The sequence below is a fragment of the Carettochelys insculpta genome, chromosome 7 (genome assembly GCF_033958435.1).
Source record: "Carettochelys insculpta isolate YL-2023 chromosome 7, ASM3395843v1, whole genome shotgun sequence".
Taxonomy (NCBI): Eukaryota; Metazoa; Chordata; order Testudines; family Carettochelyidae; genus Carettochelys; species Carettochelys insculpta.
In genome coordinates, this window is record NC_134143.1 from 30,602,266 (window position 1) to 30,627,361 (window position 25,096).

The 25,096-nt window shown below is 42.7% G+C and overlaps 1 protein-coding gene across 1 annotated transcript in view; it reads left to right on the plus strand.

Moving 5' to 3' along the window:
* Positions 1–24,212, plus strand: part of LOC142016089 (hexokinase HKDC1) — a 45,506-nt gene extending 21,294 nt beyond the window's left edge. The window contains exons 9-18 of the mRNA XM_075000243.1: positions 261–494; positions 1,385–1,689; positions 2,257–2,405; positions 2,965–3,084; positions 8,334–8,429; positions 8,507–8,606; positions 11,853–12,036; positions 13,446–13,601; positions 20,730–20,963; positions 22,283–24,212. Of these exons, the coding sequence (XP_074856344.1) occupies positions 261–494; positions 1,385–1,689; positions 2,257–2,405; positions 2,965–3,084; positions 8,334–8,429; positions 8,507–8,606; positions 11,853–12,036; positions 13,446–13,601; positions 20,730–20,963; positions 22,283–22,427 (1,723 nt within the window). The 3' untranslated portion in view covers positions 22,428–24,212. The remainder of the gene's footprint in view (positions 1–260; positions 495–1,384; positions 1,690–2,256; positions 2,406–2,964; positions 3,085–8,333; positions 8,430–8,506; positions 8,607–11,852; positions 12,037–13,445; positions 13,602–20,729; positions 20,964–22,282) is intronic.
* Positions 24,213–25,096: the final 884 nt, after the last annotated feature.

Sequence of the window (25,096 nt, forward strand, 5' to 3'; positions counted from 1 at the left end):
CAGTGGCTGTGGGAGCTCTGCTAATCAGCTGGGAAGCACCTGAATCTGTCCCAGGAGGCTGCCCAAGTGCTCAGCTTAAAGGGAACACAGCTTATGACCGAAATCTGCTTTATTTTCTGTTTGTGTCCAGTTGTAACTATCGTTCTGGTTAATGGATGTTCCTTTGTTTGAGCAGAATGAATTTTGTATTTATTTATTATGACATGGGCTGTCTGCAGAGCCACAACTGACCACTGCAGTTGCATAAATCCTTTGTTTAGACATAAAGAAGGTCTCAAAAACACTAAAGAGATACTGATGGAACTTGGCCTGACTCCCTCTGAAGAAGACTGCATTGCTGTTCAGCACGTCTGCACCATTGTTTCATTTCGCTCAGCAAACCTCTGCGCTGCTGCCTTAGCAGCAATACTGACCCGTCTTAGAGAAAATAAAAAACTGACGCGACTGAGAACTACTGTTGGAGTGGATGGAACACTGTATAAAACACACCCTCAGTAAGTAAGCTGCCTCACTGCTGCATTATTTTGCCTGTGTTATTCTGCAAAGGTTATTCATATTAGATCTGCGGCGGGGTTGGGGAGGAGAAGGGGAGAGAAAGCAGCTTACGTACCGTTCACCTTTCTGAAGCAGTACTTGGCCTTGAAATCTATAGAGATGGTAGAATTTTTTGTAGAACAAGTGAAAGTAGCCCCCCCGCCCCCCACCAGCAAACAAAAAAATGAAAATAGATTTTTATGATCTGTCGCATGGAACTTTCAAACTGACCCTCTATCCTAATTAAATTCTTTATTTTGAACCTTTGGTTTATTAGCTATAATGCTATTCCCTCTTAATGAGAGAGGTACCTGAGTTGAGAAGCTTGAATCCAGAATGTAATCTAAATCAAACTTGACCAAATTCTAGGGTGTTCAGAGTCAGGGCATTCTAGAAAAAGGGGCCTGAATTCAAAGCTTGCATTTGAGTCTATACCTACACGTCCACAAAACTGAGAAGGTGGCAAGTTGTAAGTGGTCTGACTAAAGCCCATCTGTTCACTCTCCACATTGAGTCATATGGGACCTCCCTTCTCCCCAGACTCCACTTCCCGCTTACATGTGCCAAAGTAGCAAGACTTTAAGATGTGATTTCACTGTCGCCTATTTGTATGGATTCGCTCAGGGGAGATATTGCCATCTCCCCTAAGTAACAGAACTGAAGCTGCCAGATAAGCCAAAAGCAAGCATTGCACATCCGTATCCCCTACTAATTTCTGAGGCTGCATTTAGCTTAATTTGCTTTTGTAGTTGTGGAGTTGTGTGTGCTTATTATAGACGTGTATAGTTTCCCCATGTATATTATGTGCATAATGTTCTGCAAGAGTCTAAGCCAATGATTTTTCTTCTAGATATGCTAAACGCCTGCACAAAGTTGTGAGAAGGTTGGTCCCAAACTGCGATGTCCGATTTCTTCTCTCTGAGAGTGGTAGCGGGAAGGGAGCAGCAATGGTAACGGCAGTTGCATGCCGACTGGTGTCTCAGCGGAAACGGATTGATGAGGTTCTAGCATCATTTCAGCTTTCTAAGGAGCATCTTACTGACGTGAAAAGTAAAATGAGGGATGAGCTGGACTACGGATTGAAGAAAGAAATGCATGCGACTGCCACAGTGAAAATGTTACCCACATATGTTTGCGGAACACCAGATGGAACAGGTAGGGGTCTGAGCAAGCCTCACAAAACGTGAGGGTACATAGGGAGATGGATGGAAATTTTCCTCTGGAATGTTTTTCTGCTGGAAATTGCTAATTCATCAGAATTAACACTTCTTTTGAAATTCTTGGGACTCCTTACAGTCCAGTCTCCCTGGGTTTTAAAGTTCCCAGCTCCTTGACTGCCTGGAGCTCCCAAAGCCCATAGTTCTGGGGCAGGCTGCCTTGCAGGCATGTTTCCTAGGCTTTCCAGCCTCATCTGGCTCTTTGGAAGCGTGGAAGCCCTCAGACTCCTGGCTCTCAGGCTCCTTGAACTGCTGAGCTTCACACCAGGCAGGCTGAAACAAAATGAAAGTTTTCTTTAAAAAATTTTTTGGAATTCTCATTATACAGAATTTTTGATATATTATTTTCCGTTCTAGAACACCTTTTAAACTTGGGAATTTTCTGCTCTGATCTATTATTTTTGGTATGCTGTATTGGCCCTGCTATCTTGCCTGTTGTGAGTAGGCAGACGTACTGTGTCTAACTGCTGAGATGCACTGAAAATAATATGTTTTTCTGATTTAGAAAAAGGAAAATTCCTTGCACTTGATCTTGGGGGAACGAATTTCAGAGTTCTGCTTGTAAAAATTAGAAGTGGGAGAAGAAAATCTGTGAGAATGTACAATAAAATCTTTGCCATTCCTTTGGAAATTATGCAAGGAACAGGAGAAGAGGTAATGTACAGACCAGTGTTTGTTTAATCGAGCTGCATGTGTCTCAGGTTAATGCAACTGCAGTCTCTGACTGTGGTGGGGAAACCGCTCCTGTCAGGGGCAGCAGCCTGACTTTTGCCACCCCAACAACAGCAGCAAGTCCTGATTAGCTTCCTGGCTCCAAGGAGTGGAGGGGAGCTGGGAGTCAGGAAACTGAACAAAGCTGCTGTCCTGCTCAGTTTCCCCTCTCTGCAAACGAAAGGGAGTTGGGACCTAGGCTGCTGGTCAGTTTCCTGAGTCCAGCAAGTGGCAAACAGCAGGGAGACTGGGAGCACTCAGGAAGCCAGGAAACAGACCAGGCCTGCTGGGTTGGTCAGTTTCCTTGCACCTTCAGACACAGAGGAGCCAGGAACCAGGCTGCAGCCTGGTTCCAATATCCCCTTGACTTGCACGAAAATTCAAGTTATGTAGGGGTTGCACAAATGCAATCCCTGAGTTACTGGAGGGTTTATTTAATTTTTGTCACAATATTTTCCATTAAATGTGTTCTGACTTTTACACACTGCCTCTATGTTTCCAGCTCTTTGATCACATTGTGCAGTGCATAGCAGATTTTTTGGAGTACATGGGAATTAAAGGTGCACGTCTCCCTTTGGGCTTCACGTTCTCTTTCCCCTGCAGGCAAGCTAGCATTGATAAGGTAAGGACTGCAACACCAAACAGTGTTGAACAGCTATAGTAGACCTGATTCCTAGTAGAAAATTGCTGGATCATTTTGGTGGATTTTTTTAACTATTCTCTGTTCAGACATTTAATGTACAAGCCCAGAATTTTAAATCCAGCATATAAAAATGTAAATTTTTTACGAGAATTGCAAGGTTTTAAATATCAGAGGGGTAGCTGAGTTAGTCTGTATCTTCAAAAACAACAAGAGTCCTGTGGCACCTTATAGACTAACAGATATTTTGGAGCATAAGCTTTTGTGGGCCAAGACCCACTTCGTCAGATGCATGAGTGGGGGCTCCAGAGGAGAGTCCAAATTTATAGGTTCATGAAAAGGAGAGAGTTCCAGTCAAGAGGAGGGCCAGAGCTGACAAGATAAATTCCGTCAAGGAGAATGTGGTTCATTATCAGCAACTAATGTGGAGGTGTGAACATCAAGAGAGGAGAAACAAGGTCAAAAAGAATATTCAGGACAGGTCTTTATGTGAATTAATTGCCTCACAGAAGCTGCGTCTACACGTGCACGCTACTTCGAAGTAGCGGCACCAACTTCGAAATAGCGCCCGTCGCGTCTACACGCATCGGGCGCTATTTCGAAGTTAACTTCGACGTTAGGCGGCGAGACGTCGAAGTCGCTAACCTCATGAGGAGATAGGAATAGCGCCCTACTTCGACGTTCAACGTCGAAGTAGGGACCGTGTAGACGATCCGCTTTCCGCAACGTCGAAATTGCTGGGTCCTCCATGGCGGCCATCAGCTGGGGGGTTGAGAGATGCTCTCTCTCCAGCCCCTGCGGGGCTCTATGGTCACCGTGGGCAGCAGCCCCTAGCCCAGGGCTTCTGGCTGCTTCTGCGGCAGCTGGGGATCTATGCTGCAGGCACAGGGTCTGCAACCAGTTGTCAGCTCTGTGGATCTTGTGTTGTTTAGTGCAACTGTGTCTGGGAGGGGCCCTTTAAGGGAGCGGCTTGCTGTTGAGTCCGCCCTGTGACCCTGTCTGCAGCTGTGCCTGGCATCCCTATTTCGATGTGTGCTACTTTGACGTGTAGACGTTCCCTCGCTGCGCCTATTTCGATGTTGGGCTGAGCAACGTCGAAGTTGAACATCGACGTTGCCGGCCCTGGAGGACGTGTAGACGTTATTCATCGAAATAGACTATTTCGATGTTGCAACATCGAAATAAGCTATTTCGATGTTGGCTGCACGTGTAGACATAGCCAAACAGAGATAAAAAGACCCCACACATACACAAAAATATTCTAAGAGAGTATATGGTCACATTTTGCCACTCTTGCTTATACTGAATACTGGTTAACTTAGCCAGTTGATTACTTACAGAGCAAGGGTGATACTCCACATAAGTCAAGGTGGTAGAATTTGACCTGTGAAGTCGAGTGACAGTCAGAAGAGTCAGGAAAAACAATGACAAGTCCTGTGGCACCTTATAGACTAACGGATTTTTTTGGGAGCATAAGCTTTCATTGCATCTGAGGAAGTGGGTCTTAGATTTTTGGGAGCATAAGCTTTCGTGGGCAAAGACCCACTTCATCACATGCAATGAAAGCTTATGCTCTGAAAAATCTGACTTCTCGCCCTTTTTGTGGATAGAGGCTAACAAAGCTACCCTTGTGAGAAGAGTCAGGGTTGACTTTTGTAGTACTGAATGTCTTTCTCAGAAGAGCAAGCCATGGTGATGAATAATTATCTTTTGTTTTAAAGATTTCCCATTCTTCTTCAGATCCATAATAGTTATGGAGATAAGTCTTCAAATGACAATAAAATGATATCTATACTTGGTGCTTACTTTCACACTACACTTATTTCTTTTTGTGGTGCACCACTGAAAAGAGCTGAACTTAGCCCTTCAGAGTGAAGGGTCTACATCTGTGAATTTTGATTGATCATCAAACAGGTTTCCATGATACTACTTCTTCCTTTTCTGAATTGACACATAGGCCATGTCTACACTAGCTCCTTCCTTTGAGAAGGGGCATGGTAATGAGCGAGTTGGGAGGATGCTAATGAGGCACTTTTGAATAGCGTGTGGCTGTCATTGTGCTAATGAGGTACTGCATATTCATGGCAGCACCTCATTAGCATCTTCCCAACTCGCTCATTACCATGCCCCTTCCAAAAGGAAGGGGCTAGTGTAGATGTCGTCATACACTCTATAAAAATGAAAAGGAGATTGAATGCTTCATTTATTTTAATGCTGTACAATCCCTCAACCCCCAAAACAACAATAAAAAACAGCCATACACACTGCATCTTCAGCCAAAGGACTTGGTTATAGCTGAGAATTATTTCTCACTCTGCCTTTTAAATATGCAGCAAACTTGTGAGTGATGGGTTAATGAATGCAGTCCCAATGACAGACTATGAGCTATAAATCCAATTCAGGGATTGTACTCTTTGGGTCATTTTGTTTACTGTCTTCCTGTGACAAGAATTTTCTATTTCAAATTCATCTTGTTTTTTGAAAACTTGGTGTAATTAACAGCTATGATTTCAGCATTGCTCAGAAATTGTCATTGGGTCATATTGAGCAGTCTGTATAACACCGCTTGCAAAATGGAAAGTGAGTTATTTCTAGCATAACTTTAAAACTTCATGAGTGGAATCAGATTATTTATCTTTGAATTAAAACAAACCACAGGGGAACCTAGATAAGAATCCCCAGTATCACTCATCAAACGAGCTGAAATTTTGCAGTGGGAGTTTCTTAAGACTCTTTAAGTTGACTGCTTAATTATTTAGAGTAAATATAATTCTTGTCATAATTTACACACAAACGATGAAGCAGGTGAATTACCTGCAAGGAAGTGGGTGGGACAGGAATGCATCTCCAAGTAGGTTCAGCTTTTGCTGCTACTTGTTTGACTGCTCTAGTTGCTCTTGTGCCTGATAAGAGGAGGGATAACAGACAAGGTCTTCTGACCAGACTGAACATGTTTGTTAGGTGATTGTGAAACTTCTGGCCCTTCATGATGATGATCCTGTTGTTGGGAAAACGACAACACACTGGGGGGGAGCTCAATGAACCGCTAGTGGCAGGGTCGGCATTTCAGGCTGGGGAGATAGTGAGGCTGACAGCCACACTAGGGGCCAGGGCAAGGTGGGAACAGGTCCGGCTTCATGGGCAGGGCTCAGGGCAGTCAGCCCTCAGGCCTTCTCCCAAGCTAGTGGAGTAGAAGTGTGTGCATGTATGTGGTTGGACTGGGGGCTCCCCCTTTTGTGTGTGTGTGGAGGGGGTGAGACTGGGCTCCCCACTTTCCTCTGGGGGGTGTGTGGCTGGGCTCCCCCCCTTCCCTCTGTGTGTGTAGCTGGGCTCCCCTCTTCCCCCCGGGATGAGTTTGCACACACCTGCTTTAAAAACACCTTCATTAGTAACTGATGAGCGTGGTGCTGTGGTGACATACATCTGAACAAGCACAGATTAACCTCAGGATTAACGACAAAACTCACTCCACTCATGGATGTAAAATCTTAGAGGGAACTGTGCCTCACATCCCAACCCCCTACATCCTGACACCCCCCCACCCCATCCCTCTGCTGTGAACCTCTCCCCACCCCTCCCCCCAGCACTACACCCAACGCTTACATTTCTTACAGGCACTGTTTGATTGTAGTGGCCTGCCCCGCCCCCCCCCAAGGGCTGGTGGGTGGGGATGGGAAAGGCTGTTATAGTACACTGCCTGTAAGAAATTTGTTACTTTCACCCCTGCTTATGAATAAATACGAAGGATTGGAACGATTCTCTTATCACGCACAAGAGCAATTGAAGCAATCTACCAAGTAGCAGCAAAAGCTGAATCTACTTCTTTGAGATGCATTCCTGTCCCACCTACTTCCTTGCAGGTAATTTACCTGTTTCACAGTTTGTGTTTAAATTATGACAAGAATTATATTTACTGTAAATAATTAAGCAGTCTACTTAGAGTCTTAAGAAATTCACTTTGCAAAATTTCAGCTCAGCTCTCTGAGGATTTGAGTATAAACATCACCTCTGCAACATTCAGAGAAGGTACTCAAGTTTGAGACACTGCTAACCTCATAAATATTACAAAGTAAACAGGAGCTAAGATTACTTACCAGTTGGAAGACCAGGATTGTACAGGAGAGAGACAGCTATAAAATGGCTTACTGTTTAGAGCAAAGATTTGTTGTTTCTATATAGTATCCAGTAGCAAAGGTGTTCTGGGAAAGAGTCCTTAGAATTCAAAAGTGCATCTGCTATCTTGCTGAGGAATCGACATGTGTGCGACTGTCTGGGCCTTACCTAGTAATCTGACGCAGCCTATTGTAAAGAAAAGTCTGTCAGCTAAGTGCAAAGTGGAACTAAATGGAAGAATAGGTGCCCCACCCTGGGATACTGTCATTCCCCAAAACTAGAGAGTAGGAAAAAAATAGGAAAGTTTTTAAAGTGTAATTAAGCAATGTTTATGCTTGTTTCTTTACAGCAGGAGGTCATTCTTTAGCTCTGCTGCTCTTACAGTGAAGCTTTCCTAGGTGATAGAGCAAAGAATAGGCAGCCTGTGAGGAGACAGAAGTGAAGTTATAATCAGGGTAGCAGGGCGATATGGGAGAGGGTATCCTCAGAGAAACAGCAGAGCCAGAGATGCATAAATAAAGTGTCCTACATCCTCACACTCCTGGGCAGAGGGGATGCAGGAGCCCATGTCCTGCAGTGGCATGGTTCTTGGACAGGGGCTGCTTTCCTTAAATTCCCCCCCATGATGCCCCGGGCTAGTTGGATAATAATGGCATATGTGAGGCTATTTTCTTCCATTCTAACTGTGTCCCTGTTGTTCTGGTAATAACCTTCGCCTTGGGTAATGTCTAGTATTTAGGCACATTACTTAACAAATTGAACCACTGTTTGTGATGTAAGCATGGAGTGCAGAATCTTAATAAACCATGGACAAAAGCTGTTAACAGCAAACAGTGGAGTCATTTCCATGCAGCAACACAGTGGAAGTTGGGTTTTACAATACTACATATCAAAAATGACATTAAAAGCACCTTATGAGTTTGCAAAAGTCAAACACTCAAATGTTAGGAAATGCTGGAATTAAGGTTACCTGTGCAACCTTAATTCAGTCACCTTGTGCAAATGTTAGTCATTCATTACATACATACATATTGATTTTCCCACAGGCCCTTGCCCAATTCAGTGCACAGGATTCACATCCAACTACATTTGCAATTTTTATTGATGTTCTGTTATAGGGAACACTTGTGGAGTGGACAAAAGGCTTCAAGGCAACAGACTGCGAAGGAGAGGATGTTGTTGATATGCTGAGAGAGGCCATTAAACGCAGAAATGTAAGGAATTCTATTCCTACCTGTTTGCTTTGTTAAAGCAGCTGCATCCTTTTTAAGTAAAGTGATTTCCATTGCAGGAGTTTGACTTGGATATTGTTGCAGTGGTAAATGACACTGTTGGGACAATGATGACCTGTGGCTATGAGGATCCAGATTGTGAAATTGGCCTTATTGCAGGTAAAATACAGTCAAATGTCTTGTTTAAAATGAAAGCAAAATATTTAAATGGTTGGGTGATTTGTAACAGAAAAATAAATCTTACCAATCTTACCAAGGCCTGTGAAAGTGGGGGATCATTGTCCAGGAAGTGGATCTCCTGTGTGGACTGTTCCAGGCTGAGGTTGATGTTGGGGTGACAGTTGTTGAAGTCCCAGTGGGTGGTCTGCCTCCCAAGACCTGTGAAAGTGGGGGATCATTGTCCAGGATGGGTTGTAAATCCCTGATGACACGCTGTAGAGGTTTTAGCTGAGGACACTACATTGATGACATCTTCATCATCTGACCCCATGGGAAGGAGACTCTGGAGGAATTCCACTGGGACTTCAACAACTTTCACCCCAACATCAACCTCAGTCTGGAACAGTCCACACAGGAGATCCACTTCCTGGACACCACGGTGCTAACACACGATGGCCACATCAATACCACCCTGTACCGTAAACCCACTGACCGCTACACCTACTTTCATGCCTCCAGCTTCCATCCCAGACACACCACACGATCCATGGTCTACAGCCAAGCACTAAGATATAACCGCATTTTCTCCAACACCTCCTACAGAGACAAACACCTACAAGATCTCTACCAAGCATTCTTGAAACTGCAATACCCACCTGAGGATGTGAAAAAACAGATCAACAGAGCCAGACGTGTGCCACAAAGCCTCTTACTACAGGACAAGCCCAAGAGAGGAACCAACAGAACACCACTAGCCATCACCTACAGTCCTCAGCTAAAACCTCTACAGTGCATCATCAGGGATTTACAACCCATCCTGGACAATGATCCCCCACTTTCACAGGCCTTGGGAGGCAGACCAGTCCTTGCCCACAGACAACCTGTCAACCTGAAGCAAATCCTAACCAGCAACTATACACCGCACCACAGTCACTCTAACTCAGGGACCCATCCATGCAACAAACCTCGTTGCCAGCTCTGCCCACATATCTACACCAGCAACACCATTACAGGACCTAACCAGATCAGCCACACCATCGTGGGTTCATTCAGCTGCACATCTACCAATATAATTTATGCCATCATGTGCCAACAATGCCCCTTTGCTATACACATCAGACAAACTGGACAGTCTCTACGTAAAAGAATAAATGCACACAAATCAGATGTGAGAAATGGCAATATACAAAAACCCGTAGGAGAGCACTTCAATCTCCCAGGCCACACAGTAGCAGACTTAAAAGTAGCTATCCTACAGCAAAGAAATTTCAGGACCAGACTCCAAAGAGAAATTTCTGAGCTACAATTCATCTGCAAATTCGATGCCCTCAGCTCAGGCTTAAACAAAGACTGTGAATGGCTGGCTAAATACAGAAGCAGCTTCCCCTCCCTTGGTGTTCACATCTCCAGATCAACTGCTGGTAGTAAGCCTCATTCCTGCTGACTGAGGTAACCTTGTTATCCCCACCCTTGCTCTGGCTTATTTATACCTGATCCTGAAGATTTCCAAGACCAGCATCTGATGAAGTGAGTCTGTGCTCACGAAAGCTCATGCTCAAAACTTTTCTGTTAGTCTATAAGGTGCCACAGGACCCTTCATTGCTGTTTCATAGGAATTGTTAATGTCTGGAGAATTCATGCCAGCTTGATAGCTCAGTGGTAATGATCTGCACCAGGCTGTAGGGGAATGGCATTCACTAATTTTCAGTCTTTGGGTTGGTGGCATGTTGTTTTTCACAGCATAAAAACAGATAAATGGGATACAAACATTAAACACTTTCTACAGGACAACTTTAAAATAAGACTACTTTATTTCTTAGAATTCAGTACACGTTACAGTTCTCCCCTCCCCAAACTGGGGGCAACAAAATAGGCTGCTCAGCTCATCTGACCTGCCTGTAGCTTTCTGCAGCTAAGGCCAGGCCTACACTAAAGGGAAAGATTGAATTAAGATATGCAACTCCAGCTATGCTAATTACGTAGCTGGAGTCAATGTACCTTAAATCAAGCTTCTGCTTCATCTCCATTGGGGGAGGTGGACGGATCTTACTCTTTATCTCAGCGAGGGGCAGAAGTATGGGCACCAAAGGCGGAAGCCCTGTGAGTTCGATTTAGCCTGTCCCTACCATGGTAGTATCACTCTTCCCAGTAGCGAAGACATCCCCTAACTTTGTAAGGTGTAGAATGAAGTGTGACTGATGGCACACTTTCCTACAAAGCTGTACCCTGTGAGCTGGCCCGTGATTTAAAGTGACAGCTTGTGATTTTTATTGTTTTCAGTACCTAACTCTGGGCCTGTGAATACAGTTGGGGAAGGCTGTGACACATTCTGGATGATATCTCACCTCTTCCACTAATGCTACATTTTTAGCGGGTAGTCTTTAAGCCTTATGCTATTGAGGATGGGGAGGGTGTTTAAAGCAGAAAATAATGGGGGAAGCCTTGGTGACTGTAGCTAATATTGTAGGAAGGAAGATGATTAATTTATCACTTAATTTGTAATTAAGGAGGTGCTGTGTCTCAGACAATTAGGTGCCAGATCTCAAGCAACTAGTTTTCTTCCATAATTCACGTGGCAAGCCCAGAGGCGCCAGGGCTCAGCCCTGACAAGGCCTGGCTCAATTTAAGGACTGAAGACAGTGCTTTGCCCACTCCGCTATTTCTGATTCTGCTGTTATGTTCTTTTTGCGAATGTGTCCACATGCAGAGACCAGCTGTGAATCTGGTGTATCCTCTAAGCACAAAGATTCAGGATGCATTGCAGTTTGGCAGATAAAGATGTCTGGCCAGTGTGTAGTACCAGCTGATCAAGAAAGTAAGATACATAGAAGTATGAACATGGGATAAAACCAAATATGGTTGGACCAAATAATTTTATAGCAGTGTGATTTGTCTGGCCTCCAAATGTGATGCAAATATCAATAGGGTAGTGTTCAGTCACCTGACTCTGTGCCTCATCCCTCTCCCTTTCTTCAGTGAGATCCCCAAGAGGACATTGCTCAGTGTAATAGAAAATCTCCACTACTTGTAATTTCTATGGAAAACCTATGTCAGTTCTGAATTTCAGTGCTTTAGAAGACACTATCAGAAAGGCCAAATTGCTGATAGTGCCTTGGGATATCTTTGTAATTCAGCTCTGGTTCAGGAGAGGTGATATTTAAATATTGCACAGTGTAGACATTTTCCTCTGTGCATTTCAGCTGCGCTTTCACTAAATGTGACTGAAGCCCTGTTGTTTTCTTCTAGGAACAGGCAGCAATGTGTGCTACATGGAAGAGATGAAGAATATTGAAATTGTGGAAGGGACTGAAGGGAAAATGTGCATCAACACTGAATGGGGAGGATTTGGTGACAATGGGTGCATTGATAATATCAGAACAAAATATGACAAAGAAGTTGATGAAGGTTCATTAAATCCTGGGAAACAGAGGTAAAGCGGATTTTATTGCTCTTAAATGATGAATAGATTACTTCAGCTTCCCTAAACCTGAACTTTTTCTTTTTTTTTTTTAACAAGTAACTTTCAAAGACATTTTGCTCAGGGGTGGGAGGTTAAGTACCTGTGACCAACAAAAGCTTTGCTCAGTTGCCAGTGTAGACAAAACAGGGTATGTCTACTTTACAAAGTTTTGAGGACAAAACTTATGTCAGCAGGCAAAAGCTGACAAAACAAAAATCAGAGGGCGTTCACACTTCCTCCCTCTGTAACAGATCATGTCCACACTGGGGGCACCATCATGGACAGTGTGATCAATGCACTGTAGGTATATATCCCACAGTGTCGTGCTGGGGGAAGGCAGAGTTGATCTCCGTATCTTGGGATTCCTGCCAAATTCTCCCACAGCCACCTCAGCTACCGGGAGCAGAATCACAAGTAGGTCAGTGAACTCTCTATACTGAGGACAGCACAGCTATTGGGGCAGACATTGTGGGATACTGGCAGAAGCCAGTTTGGACAATAAAGGTAGGGCCACCATATCTTCCCATCCCAAATACGGGGAGATATAGCAGGCAGGGACAGCTCCTCCCAGCACCACCAAGCCCCAGGGAGCTGGGAAGGAGGCAGCAACCACTGGCCCACCCCAGGAGCCTGGGGAGCTCCAGGGAAGTAGCAGGGACATGGCAGATGCCCCCGCTCCTGCCACTCCCCCAAGGCTCAGGGAAGTGATGCCTGCGCAGCTGCTGGTGGAAAGGGTCAGCAGGAGAGGGCCAAAATACAGAACAATTAGCCCCTTTTAAACAATAAGTAGGGACACATTTTTGGTGTCCCAAATATGGGACCCTCCTGCCTAACATGGGACAGATGGTCATCCTAAATAAAGGGAGGGAAAAGAAAAATATCTCTTGCAGGGGTAGAATTTTTTTTCTTGTGGAAACAGGGCATTTTCCCCAAGAGAAGTTGCATTGCAGTGGGTACGCTCTCTTTGTTTTGTTTCCAAAAAGCAGTTTTTGGTGACAAGACTTGGTAGTGCAGGCAAAGCCTTAGAGCCAATTTATATCTGCTACCAAAAGAAAAGGCCGGGGAAGGTGGATAAAATGTTCCCATTTTAGATTACTTCTAATTTCAACCACTGCATTATATTTAATATTGTGTGTTTTCTTTCTAACTTGTCTTTTTAAAGCACATGAAATATTGTAACTAGTGTTTGTGCTTGAAGTGATTGTAACAGACAATGTGGATTTTTACAACCAAGCAGCAGTGAGTTCAGGTAGTGGAATTCCTGAGTTTTTAACATTTTTAGAGGGTGATTATAGTGTGTACGACCAATGGCATTAAACAGAATTAATTGGCTGTCTTTTGATTATTTGGAATTATTATTTATATGTTTTATAAAACAGGTATGAAAAAATGACCAGTGGAATGTATTTGGGTGAAATAGTGAGGCAAATTGTGATTGACTTAACCAAACACGGACTTCTGTTCAGAGGCCATATTTCGGAATCGCTCAGGACACGAGGCATATTTGAAACAAAATTCCTGTCTCAGATTGAAAGGTAATTCATTGAAGTGAGGTGGTTTCTGTCTTTTTTCCATTGCCAATTGCTCCTGTACAAATAGGAGTTATGGAGGTAAGGAAATGAAAAATATATTCGGCTAAATGCTGAAGTCTTTCCCAGGGGAGCTGCTCCTATTGCAGTGAATGGAATTTGTGTGATGGCTGGTCACCTGGTCTGCACTGGGAACTTGCATTGGCATAGTACATTGCTCTTGTGGAGTATTACATCCATTTTAAAGATAACCTTTCTGTACATTAGATAGTTCAGTGACTACCCAGGCTTACAATGAGACCTAATTTCTCTCTGCATGGTTACATGGTAGCTGTCAAGGGCTGGATCTCAGCCTCTCCCCCAGCCCTGGAGCTGCGTGGTGGAGAGAGGCACCTCTTTTCCACCCCCAGAACTGCTGTGGGTGGAGAGAGTTGTGGGGAAATCCTTGTCCAGGTCCTCTCAGAGAATGAGAGGGGCCTGGGCCACTTTGAATATAGAGACCCTAGCCCCATGCCCCAACGCATCTAACTTCTCATCTACAGGGCTGTACTGAAACCAGAAGAATATATGAAAATGAACACTTGAGACATTTATTTATTAACAACTAAGTTGTTATACCAATAGCCTGTATGCTAAAAATGTCACTTTAATTGTGAATTTGCAGTGCAAACAAAGCTCTTCACTTTAGGAATGCTTTTCTGGCTCTGTTGTGTGCAAACTTGTTTATAATTAAAGAAAAATCAAATTTACATGCAACATCTCTGTTAATGTTAAGCACTGCAAGCCCAGTCAAATGTTCTTGTCCCATTGTAGAATGATGATATTTTTACTTTTTTTTTTTTTTTAAACACGTTGAATGTACATTTATCTGAAGGCACTGATGCAGGGAAACTGACAAACGTACATAGTGCAGTTGTGATATTAGGAAACGCAGTTGACAGGATGAGACTGAGTATTTCTGGAAGGAGTTATTTTGGCTTGTAGTCAAATGTAAAGTTGGTGGAATATATAAGTTTCAGGGAGGCAATCTTGTCACAGAGATCTCTTGAAATTTCATCATTGTACCCTTGTTCAAACTGTTCAGCCAGTGTACATAGATCTTCATCACTAAGCTCTCTGAACTCCCAAAGGAATCCAAAAAGGGGACAAATTTGTTGCAGTGACTCAACTTGACATATAAGAGCAGATTTGTTGGAGTCAATAATAACAAAAAAAACTAAAAAACATTGACTCGATAGGGCCTTTCTGTATCAGAATGAGATGTTGGGCTGCGATTGGTGGAAAAGTCAGATGAAATATCAATAACCTGTGCTACTGGTCTGGGCTCAGAAAGGATTGCATCCCATTGATCACCAATCTTTTGAATATCTTTAGGAAGTGGTTCAGTGTTATTCCTCTCAACATCAAACATAGCACTGCATGCTTCAGTTACAAGGTTAGTTTTGTGGATCATTTTTTTAGCAGCTTCACCCACCTTAAAATGCATTCAAATTTAGATGTATACTTCTGAATTGACTTAAACTCAGTGTGAACCTGTGCTGTGAGAGTAAGAGTCAAGCTCACTTAAAGCTTTTCTCACAGAGTCCAAACGCTGTGCAACTGATTTAACATCAGTTCATGCTAACCATCTCATTGTCAACATGCTGTAAAGGGAAACAGGCGAATGCTGCTTCAGAATTTCCCACTTTCAAGGACTGTTACTGAAGAGGTTATAACACAGCTGGATTGTGTCAAAGTATGTGATTGCTTCCTTGCATGCATGGTTCAACACAATCAAAGCCAACAAGATTTAGTGTATGGTTGTCACAACTAGATAGGGTGACCATCCATCCCATATTTGGGATGCCAAAAAAGGGGTGTCTACTTATTTTTTAAAAGGGCCTAATTGTCCCATATTTGGGACCTCCCCCTGCTGACCCTTTCTGACAGCAGCTGTTGGCCAGAAAGCACTTCACTGCCGTGTCTGTGCCACTTCTCCTGGGCTCCAGGGGGGGAGGTCGGGTGCCATCTGACAAAGTGGGCCTTTGCCCACGAAAGCCTATGCTCTAAAAAATCTGTAAGTCTATAAGGTGCCAGGATTTCTCATTGGTTTTGCAGACACAGACTTAACACGGCTAGCCCTCTGATAACTAACTTTCAGAAGCAGCTGCGTTTGAGGAACATTGCTCTTTTCAACAAGTCCAATATCAGGATCTGATGCCCATGTTGTTTCACTCTGTCCTGTGCTAGCCATAAGTTCTTGCTCTTGCTGTGCAGCATATCCAAGGTCTTTATTTTTTGCCTGCACTGTCTGTAAATTGAGCACGGATTCTGTATCTATCATTACTGTTGGCACTTCTGTGTCCTGATTAATGACCTCCTCCTTCTGAGGTAGTGGCATTGAAATGTCATTTGTGAGTACAAAGTTTTCATCATCAGAACTGGAAGTATCACTGTCAGTATAGTCACCATCTAATTAGATAGTCATAGAATACTAGAAATGGAATGGACCCTGAGAGATCATCAAGTCCAGTCCCCTGCTCTCATGGCAGGACCCAGCACCATCTGTATCATCCCTATTAGATATTTATCAATTTTTTTTCTTAAATATCTCTGATGATGGAGATAATCACTGTGGGCAATTTATTCCATTTTTAGGTGCTCAGAAGCTCCCCTCTCATCCTTTCCTTTTCCAAACCAAACAAACCCAATTCTTTTAATATTCTCTCAAAGGTCATATTTTCTAGACCTTTGATCATTTTAGTTGCTCTTCTTTGGACCGTCTCAAATTTCTCCACATCTTTCCTGAAATGTGGTGCCCACAACTGGGCACAGTACTCCAGGTGAGGCCTAATCAGCACAGAGCAGAGCAGAAGAATTACTTCTCGTGTCTTGCCTGCAACACTCCTCTTAGTGTATCCTTGAATCATCAAAACAAAAAGCAGTCAAGTAGCACTTTAAAGACTAGCAAAATGGTTTATGAGGTGAGCTTTCGTGGGACAGTCCCACTTCTTCAGACCATAGCCAGACCAGAACAGACTCAATATTTAAGGCACAGAGAACCAAAAACAGTAAACAAGGAGGACAAATCAGAAAAAGATAATCAAGATGAGCAAATCAGAGAGAATTCCACTTTGGAATTCCAAAGGAAATTACAACAACTACTGAAGGAACTCCCTGCTGCTACTCGGGACCTCATTAACTCGGACGCACCATCTGAGCCACAGCCTGGACTATTCTATTTACTTCTCAAAATCCACAAACCTGGAAACCCTGGACGTCCTGTCATTTCAGGTATTGCCACCCTTACCACCGGACTATCCAGTTATGTGGACTCCCTCCTCAAACCCTATGCCACCAACACTCCCAGCTATATCCGAGATACCACCGACTTCCTGAGGAAATTACAAAACATCAGAAAAGTTCCTGATAATGCCATCCTTGCCACAATAGATGTAGAGGCTCTGTACACTAATATTCCACATAAAGACGGATTACAAGCAATCAGGAATACCATCCCTGATGCCACCACAGCCAAACTGGTGTTTGACCTCTGTAACTTTGTTCTCACACACAATTATTTCCGTTTTGGGGACAATTTATACCTCCAGATTAGTGGAACTGCTATGGGCACCTGCATGGCCCCACAATATGCTAATATATTTATGGCTGACCTGGAACAACGATTCCTCAGCTCTCGTCCCCTATTACCACTCCTCTACTTAAGATACATTGATGACATCTTTATGATTTGGACCCATGGTACAGAGGCTCTAGAGGAATTGCACAGAGACTTTAACAATCTACACCCCACCATCAGCTTATGCCTCAATTACAACATGCAAGAGATACATTTCCTGGACACTACAGTACTAATCAAGGATGGCCTGATCAGTACCACACTGTACCGAAAACCTACTGATCGCTATACTTATCTACACCCTTCTAGCTTCCATCCTGCACACGTGACCTAGATCCATTGTTTACAGTCAAGCTCTTAGGTACAATCTCATTTGCTCTGATCCAACTGACAGAGACCAAAAACTACAAGAACTTTACCAAATATTCATAAACCTGAATTACCCCCCAGGAGAAGTATAAAAAAAAAAAAAAAAAAAAAAATTGACAGGGCCAGACGAATACCCAGAGACCAGCTACTCCAAGATCGGCCTAAAAAAGCCAAGAACAGAACACCACTGGTCATCACCTACAGCCCCCAACTCAGACCACTGCAACGAATTATTAAAGACCTACAACCTATCCTTCATCAGGATGCCACACTCCAGAAGGCCCTGGATGACATGCCTGTTCTCTCCTACAGACAACCTCCCAATCTCATGAGGATCCTCACTAAAAGCCACAGTCTATACCCCAGGAATACCAGTCCTGGAACCTTTCCCTGCAACAAAGCCAACTGCTAGCTTTGTCCACATATCTTCTCTGGAAATACCATCACTGGACCTAATCAGGTTACTCACAGAATCATGGGCACTTTCTCATGCTCCTCTACTAACATCATATATGCCATCATGTGCCAACAATGCCCAGATGCTTTGTATATTGGACAGACTTCTAACTCCCTTAGACAAAGGGTCAATGGGCACAAAACAGACATCAAAACACTCCAGAGCCACAAACCAGTTAGTCAACAATTTAATGGAATGGGGCATTCTGTCAATGATCTAAAGGTATGCGTGTTACTGAAAAGGAATTATCGCACAGGTTTGGAAAGAGAAACATCTGAACTGGCTTTTGTATTCAAATTCGGCACATTAACACATGGTTTAAATCACGATGGGAACTTTCTGAGTCACTATAGGGGCTTGTCTGCATACTTGGCTCAATCTAATTCTTGACCTTCCCCCCCCCCGCATCCCTCCACTCTCTGATTTGCTCACCTTGATTACCTTTTTCTGATTTGTCCTCCTTGCTTACTGTTTTTGGTTCTCTGTGCCTTAAATATTGAGTCTGTTCTGGTCTGGCTATGGTCTGAAGAAGTGGGACTGTCCCACAAAAGCTCACCTAATAAACCATTTTGCTAGTCTTTAAAGTGCTACTTGACTGCTTTTTGTTTTGATAGTGTATAGACTAGCACGGCTTCCTCTTTGTTACTATCCTTGAATCATGTTTGCTTTTTTTGTAGCAGTGTCACACTGTTGACTCATACTCAGCTTGTGGCCCACTATGACCCCTTGATCCCTTTATGCAGTAGCATCTTAGGAAGTTACTTCCCATTACGTATGGATGAAACTGATTGTTCCTACCTAAGTGGAGTACTTGGCATTTGTCCTTATTGAACTTCATCCTATTTGCCTCTTAGACCATTCCTCCAGTTTGTCCAGATCATTTTGAATTCTGAACCTATCGTGACCAAGAGTACTTGCAGCCCCTCCTGCTGTGGTATCATCTGCAAACTTGATAAACCTACTCTCTGTGCCATTATCTAAACCATTGATGAAAGTATTGAACAGAATTGGTCCCAAAACCGACCCTTGCGGAATCTCACTTGTTATTTCCTTCCAGAATGACTGTGACCCTTAATAACTACTCTCTGTGAATGGTTATCCAACCAGTTATGCACTCACCTGATAGTGGCCCCATCTAGGTTGCATTTCCCTAGCTTACTGATAAGAAGGTCATGCAATTCTGTATCAGATGCTTTGCTTAGGTCTAGGTATACCATGTCCACTGCTTCCCTTTATTCACAAGGCTTGTTCTCCTATCAGAAAAAGCTATCAGGTTGATCTGACAGGATTTGTTCTTAAGTCCTATCATGAGTGCAGGGGACTGGAGTAGATGACCTCTGAAGGGCCTTTCCAGTCCTATGATTCTGTGATTCTCTAACAAAAATGTGGACCATTCCCCTTCCATGAAGCCTGTAAAAATAGGGGCGGGGCAGGAATTACAAAATTATTCTGTAATTGTTAGAAGTGATTATCCTCATGCTGATTACCCAACCATGCCTCCCTACCACTACGCTCAGCCTTTATCTCCATCACAGTATTTGCCAAGGCACTCAATTATAAAAAAGAACTGCCCTTAACGTCTGAGTGTATGCATGTGTGGGTGCTTGTGCATGATTTTCAAAGCTATATGAAATGTCCCCACCCAATTTGTTTAAAAGCACTTTTAGATCCTTAAGGAAAAGATGCTAAAAAAAAAATAGGGTGTCTGATTTGTGACCCACTGGTGGGAGAGTTTCAAAGGCAGAAATGATAATGAAGGTGCCTAATTCCTACTGACTTGCAATGAAAGGTACCAAAAACTATTTGTGTATTTGTGCAGTGGGGTGGTCATCCCCCTCCAGGAGGTTTAAGGATTAAACTCAGTGCTGGGGGAGAGCTGAGACTGTGGAGCCAGCAGGTGAGGCAATTAGGTGCCAATTAGGGCCCAGCTAGAGATGAGGAGAGGAGACTCTTGCTCCAGATCTTGAGCAGGAGAGACCTGGCTGCCAGGGAGGCTACAGAGGCTTTCTGAGCCAAACAGTTCTGGGGAAAGGCAGGCCATGCTGGGGAGGTCTGGCCTCACCCCACTTCTAGGACGTAGGGCATGAGACAAGGCCTGAGGGTACTTGGGCTGCAGGAAGGCAGCAGGTCCATGCCCCTTTGGTAATGATGAGTGGTCATTTCACACTGCAGTTTGCCCCTGAGGAACAGGGCTAGATGAAGCCTGGCAGTGAGTCTCTGAGGCAAGTTGTGTATTGGGGTTTGGGGCTCTGTAGGTGGGGAGGAGCCCAGAGTGTTGGACACTACCATGGGGCGGTACCTTAAGTGAAGGGCTCTGCAGTCAGAGAAGGACATGAGTCTGGACAACTGGTGGAGAACAGATAACAGGTAAAAGTGGGTGAGACATTGGCGTGAAGGGGGCACTCCAAAGGCTGATATGAGTTATTCCCTGAGTGACCAGCAGGAGGCACTGGGGTGGTGAGTTGTCTGAACACACTTTGACAAACTACCTGACTGCTGTTAAGCAGTATTCACAGCTCAAAATGCGAAATTTGGATTCTGATCAAAACCACCCGCAAAATGAAAGATGTTTTATGCTTTTCTCCAGAGCTAATCTCTGATGATTCAGTTTTATTTCTAAGACTAAAAATCCAAAAGTACACACACTATCCCCTCACCAAAAATTATTATTGTTTTTGTGCAAACACAGTGACCGGCTAGCCCTTCTTCAGGTCAGAAAAATTCTGCAGCAGCTTGGATTGGACAGCACTTGTGATGACAGCATTATTGTAAAAGAAGTGTGTGGTGCTGTTTCAAAGAGAGCTGCCCAGCTGTGTGGTGCAGGACTGGCTGCTATTGTAGAGAAGAAGAGAGAAAACAGAAATCTCGAGCACTTGAAAATCACTGTTGGAGTGGATGGAACTTTATACAAACTACACCCACAGTGAGTACTTTGTTGATTTAAGAGTCTCTGAAGAAAACTATATTCAGTACCTGTAGTTGGTTCAGATAACAGAAACTGAAAGGTTATCTTCAAAAAGTGAATGTGCATCCCTGCAGCTGATTTAGTAATACAATATAAATGCATAGATACAATGGATACTGAACTGGTTGGCCCCTAGAAGAGAATACAATACAAATATATGTACCGTTAAATAATAATGCAATATAAAGCGTATTATCAGTGTATTATTATAGTAAGTCAACTCTATTACTGTGCTAAGCCAACAGCTGTGTTTGTCAAACACATTACCTCTCTGCTTCATTTTGCCCATATATGATGCTTAAACATTTCCTTTTTATGAACCTCTGGATGACCATAATGCATTAAAATCCCAGTTAGGGGGTGAAACCCATTCCCCAAATAACTTCAGTCAAGAGGAAATCTTCATAATGGAATCCTACAGCAGAAGTTTCTAATGGTTCTGAGTGAAACTTTGGCATTCTGGACCTTTAATGTTTTTGATGATGACTTGGCCAAAACTTTGGCCTTTTTGAAGTGGACTTTATGTAAGTTGCTAAGGTTACATTCATGTTTCATGAATGAGTCCTAACAATTGTAGTGGGAGGAGTCGAATTTGCTGCCAGACTAACTGCATCAGAAGACCCATCTGACAGAAGGGAGACTGTCTATCATCCTCAATCGTTTCTAAAATATGAGACTTCTCTACTTAACTTCAGCTCATGATGGTCGGAAAGATGGGAAACCTGAAAATGTGAACTATGACAAAGATGGGCAAGTGCCACTTATGCGTGAGATGGCAAACAGCTGGCTAGATTAGTGACTCGGGTGCTTATTATTATGAAAGGCATCTGGAAACCAGTGTTGCCTGCTGTTGTGTGCACAAGATGGAACCATCATTAAATGACACATACTCCCCTCTGAGGAAATGAATCCCCTTCTCTCGCCATCTTGCAGGATGCAAGAATTTGTTTCTATTTCCTATTGTAGTAGGCAGAACATATTGAAGTGGGAGGGGAGAACCAGTGGAAGGTGTCGATTAGTACACTGTCTTGTTTGTTTGGCCCCTTGCTGCCTAGCGGTGAAACGAATCTTTTTAGTCTGCGTTAGTGAAGAAAGGATGTGAATAAAATGGGATCCTTATATCTGGGTATACATTATGGTAACCATTAGCATAGAATCAGCAAACTACAAATTTCAGAATCACAAAATTAAATTAGGTGGCGATTTAAGTAATTTAGAAAGCAAGATAAATGATCACCCCACATATTAAGTGATTTTTTTTTTTTTTTTGTTTTTAGTTTTTCTAGAATTTTACAGGAAACAGTGAAAGAACTGGCTCCTCAGTGTGATGTGACTTTCATGCTGTCTGAAGATGGAAGTGGAAAGGGAGCTGCCCTCATTACTGCTGTGGCCAAAAGAATGCATACTGTTGGAGAAAATTGAAAACAAAGACAAATATTTAAGCACATCTGTACAAACATGTTAGAGATTTGCTCAATGACCACACAAAGTAACTTGTGTGGAGAGCAACAAGAAATGCCCATTATTAGCTTACACCGAAACTAGAGCCACTGCCAATGCAAAACAAGTCAGTCTGGGGAGGCCTGTTGTTAGTTAGCACTGTATCTTAGCGTACTACAGTAGACTCATTGCTTCAGCATGACCTAATGCCATGTATAGTGTGATACAGGGCGGCACATGTTCTTTTTCCAAAAATCAATTTTTGAAGTGTTCAATTGATCTCCTTCTCCACTACTGTTGTTTTATGAATTTGTCACCCAGTTTTTCAGGGTTTTAGTTTTTTTTCTTAGCCAAGTAAGAATAAGGGGCTTTTGAATTTAGGGGGGTCCTTTTGAAAGGCCCCCCACCTACATGGGCGGTGTGCAATTCGAAAGCAGCACTTTCGAATCGCCACGGTCATCATTATGCTAATGAGGCACTGCATATTCATGGAGCACCTCATTAGCATCTTCCAACCTTAGTCCTTAACATGCCCCTTCTGAAAGGAAGGGGCTAGTGTGGACACAGCTAGTGGGTATCAAGGTCAGGAACCTGATCACATGACCAACCTAATGGTTACATTGGTTCATCTCTAGTAGGTATACTGATTCATTTGTGGTGTTTTTGCAAATAGGTATACAAATTAAAATAGATTAATTGACTTTATCTTATGACTTATCAAGTTCAGTTAAATGTGTTAATAGTAGGCTGCCAAGCAATTAAAAATAATCGCAATCACATGATTAAAATGTTTAATTTGTGCTGTTAATTACAGATTATTATGTATTTATATATTTTTGATTGTTTCCCACACTTTCAAATATAATTTCAATTACAACACAGAATACAAAGTGTACAATTCTCACTTTATATTTATTTTTCATTACAAAAGTGCTGTTTGAATACCTGTTCTGATTTTCAGGTGATCTTGTAAATAAGAAGTGAGCAACATTATCTCCTATAAATTTAAACAAACTTGTTTGTCTTGGTGATTGGCTGAACAAGAAGTGGGACTGAGTGGACTTGTAGGTGATAAAGCTTTACATTAATTTATTTTTGAGTGCAGTTATGTTAAAAAAAAAAAAAAAAAGTCTACATTTGTAAGCTGCATTTTCATAATAGAGATCCATACTAAAGTACTTGTATTAGGTGAATTGAAAAATACATTATCATTTTGACAGTGCAAATATTTGTATGAATTCTATTAAGTGAGCACTGTATACTTTATATTTTGTGTTGTAATTGAAATCAATGTTTGAAAATGTAGGAAAGTATCCAAAATATTTAATATACTTTGATTATATTCTATTGCTTAAGTGAGATTAGAACTGTGATTACTTTTTAATTACTGTTTGTTTTTTCAGTAAACCATGTGAGTTAACTGTGTTTGACGCCCACTATTACTATATTTTTTTCTGTCTTTGTTTCAGAGTAGATCTAAGGCCATGCATGATACATAATATGGACCCTGTTAGAAAATGGATGTACTGTACAAATATCAGCTTGTATAGGAGAATATATGCTCAGTTGTCCATCAGTCTCAGACTCTCTCATGCCCTGGGGCCCTCCTTTGTAACCTCCAGCTGAGAATCAGATCCAATCACATATGTATGTGTGGCTAGATTGGCCGACTCCCAGCACCTGTCTGTTGCGCTTCTCCTCTCCCTGTATGGTGGCCAGAAAGCAAGTGTGTGAAATTGGGATGGGGTAATAAGCCATATATATATATAAGAAAAAACCACAAATATTGGTCCCTATAAAATGGGGACATCTGGTTGCTTTAGCTCCCTGCTCCCCAGCCTTTCAGAGTACAGACATACACCTCTCTTCATCTCTGGGTCCCAGAAATATTTTCTGGAAAAAGGCCACATTAATCTCTTTGATTCTTTTATTCTTTGTTTTCCTTCTATTCTGTCCTCCCCATTCAACTCTTTTAAAAAAAATCAGATTATTTCCATGTGGTGGAAGTGTTTCTCTTTTTCCATTTTTCGTAGTCCTCTGGCTGCTGATGTGCCTGTCTCCAACCGTCCTCAGTTAACTCTTGGTGGAGCAGCATGTTTTGTTGCTCATGCCAGAAGTGACTCTTCCGTACCATTGAGAGAGCAGCAGAGACACGCTGATACAAACTTCTAAAAGTGATCAATAATACTTGAGCTCAGAAGCTGGGCAGTTAATAAACCTAGTTCATTAATGGGGAAGGGCCAGTGAGCAGGGACTATTTCTGTTTCTTTGGGCTGTTCTATATTTATCAGTGAGAAATGGACAATAAAATATGCTGAGGTTTATAGGCACCTTGAAAATAGTCAAAATCCTTGTATGTGAGACTTAAAAGAACATTCTATGGAATTGCCCAGTGAAGTAATAAATGGTGCAAAGAACAAAAATGGCAAAACAGGAAACCTCTTGTTTCTAATCTCAACTGTTTCCATATCCTCTCAATCTCCTATTCACGTACATTCTTTTGTACTTGTGCTGGGATCACAATAGGACACAGCTCTTGTGCTGACCGCAGGCTGCCTGCGGTAGACATATTCTAGGGGCTTGGATGCATCCATAAATATTGTGCACTGTGTTAAATAGTTGGCTTCATGTTAACAATAATATAAAAACTG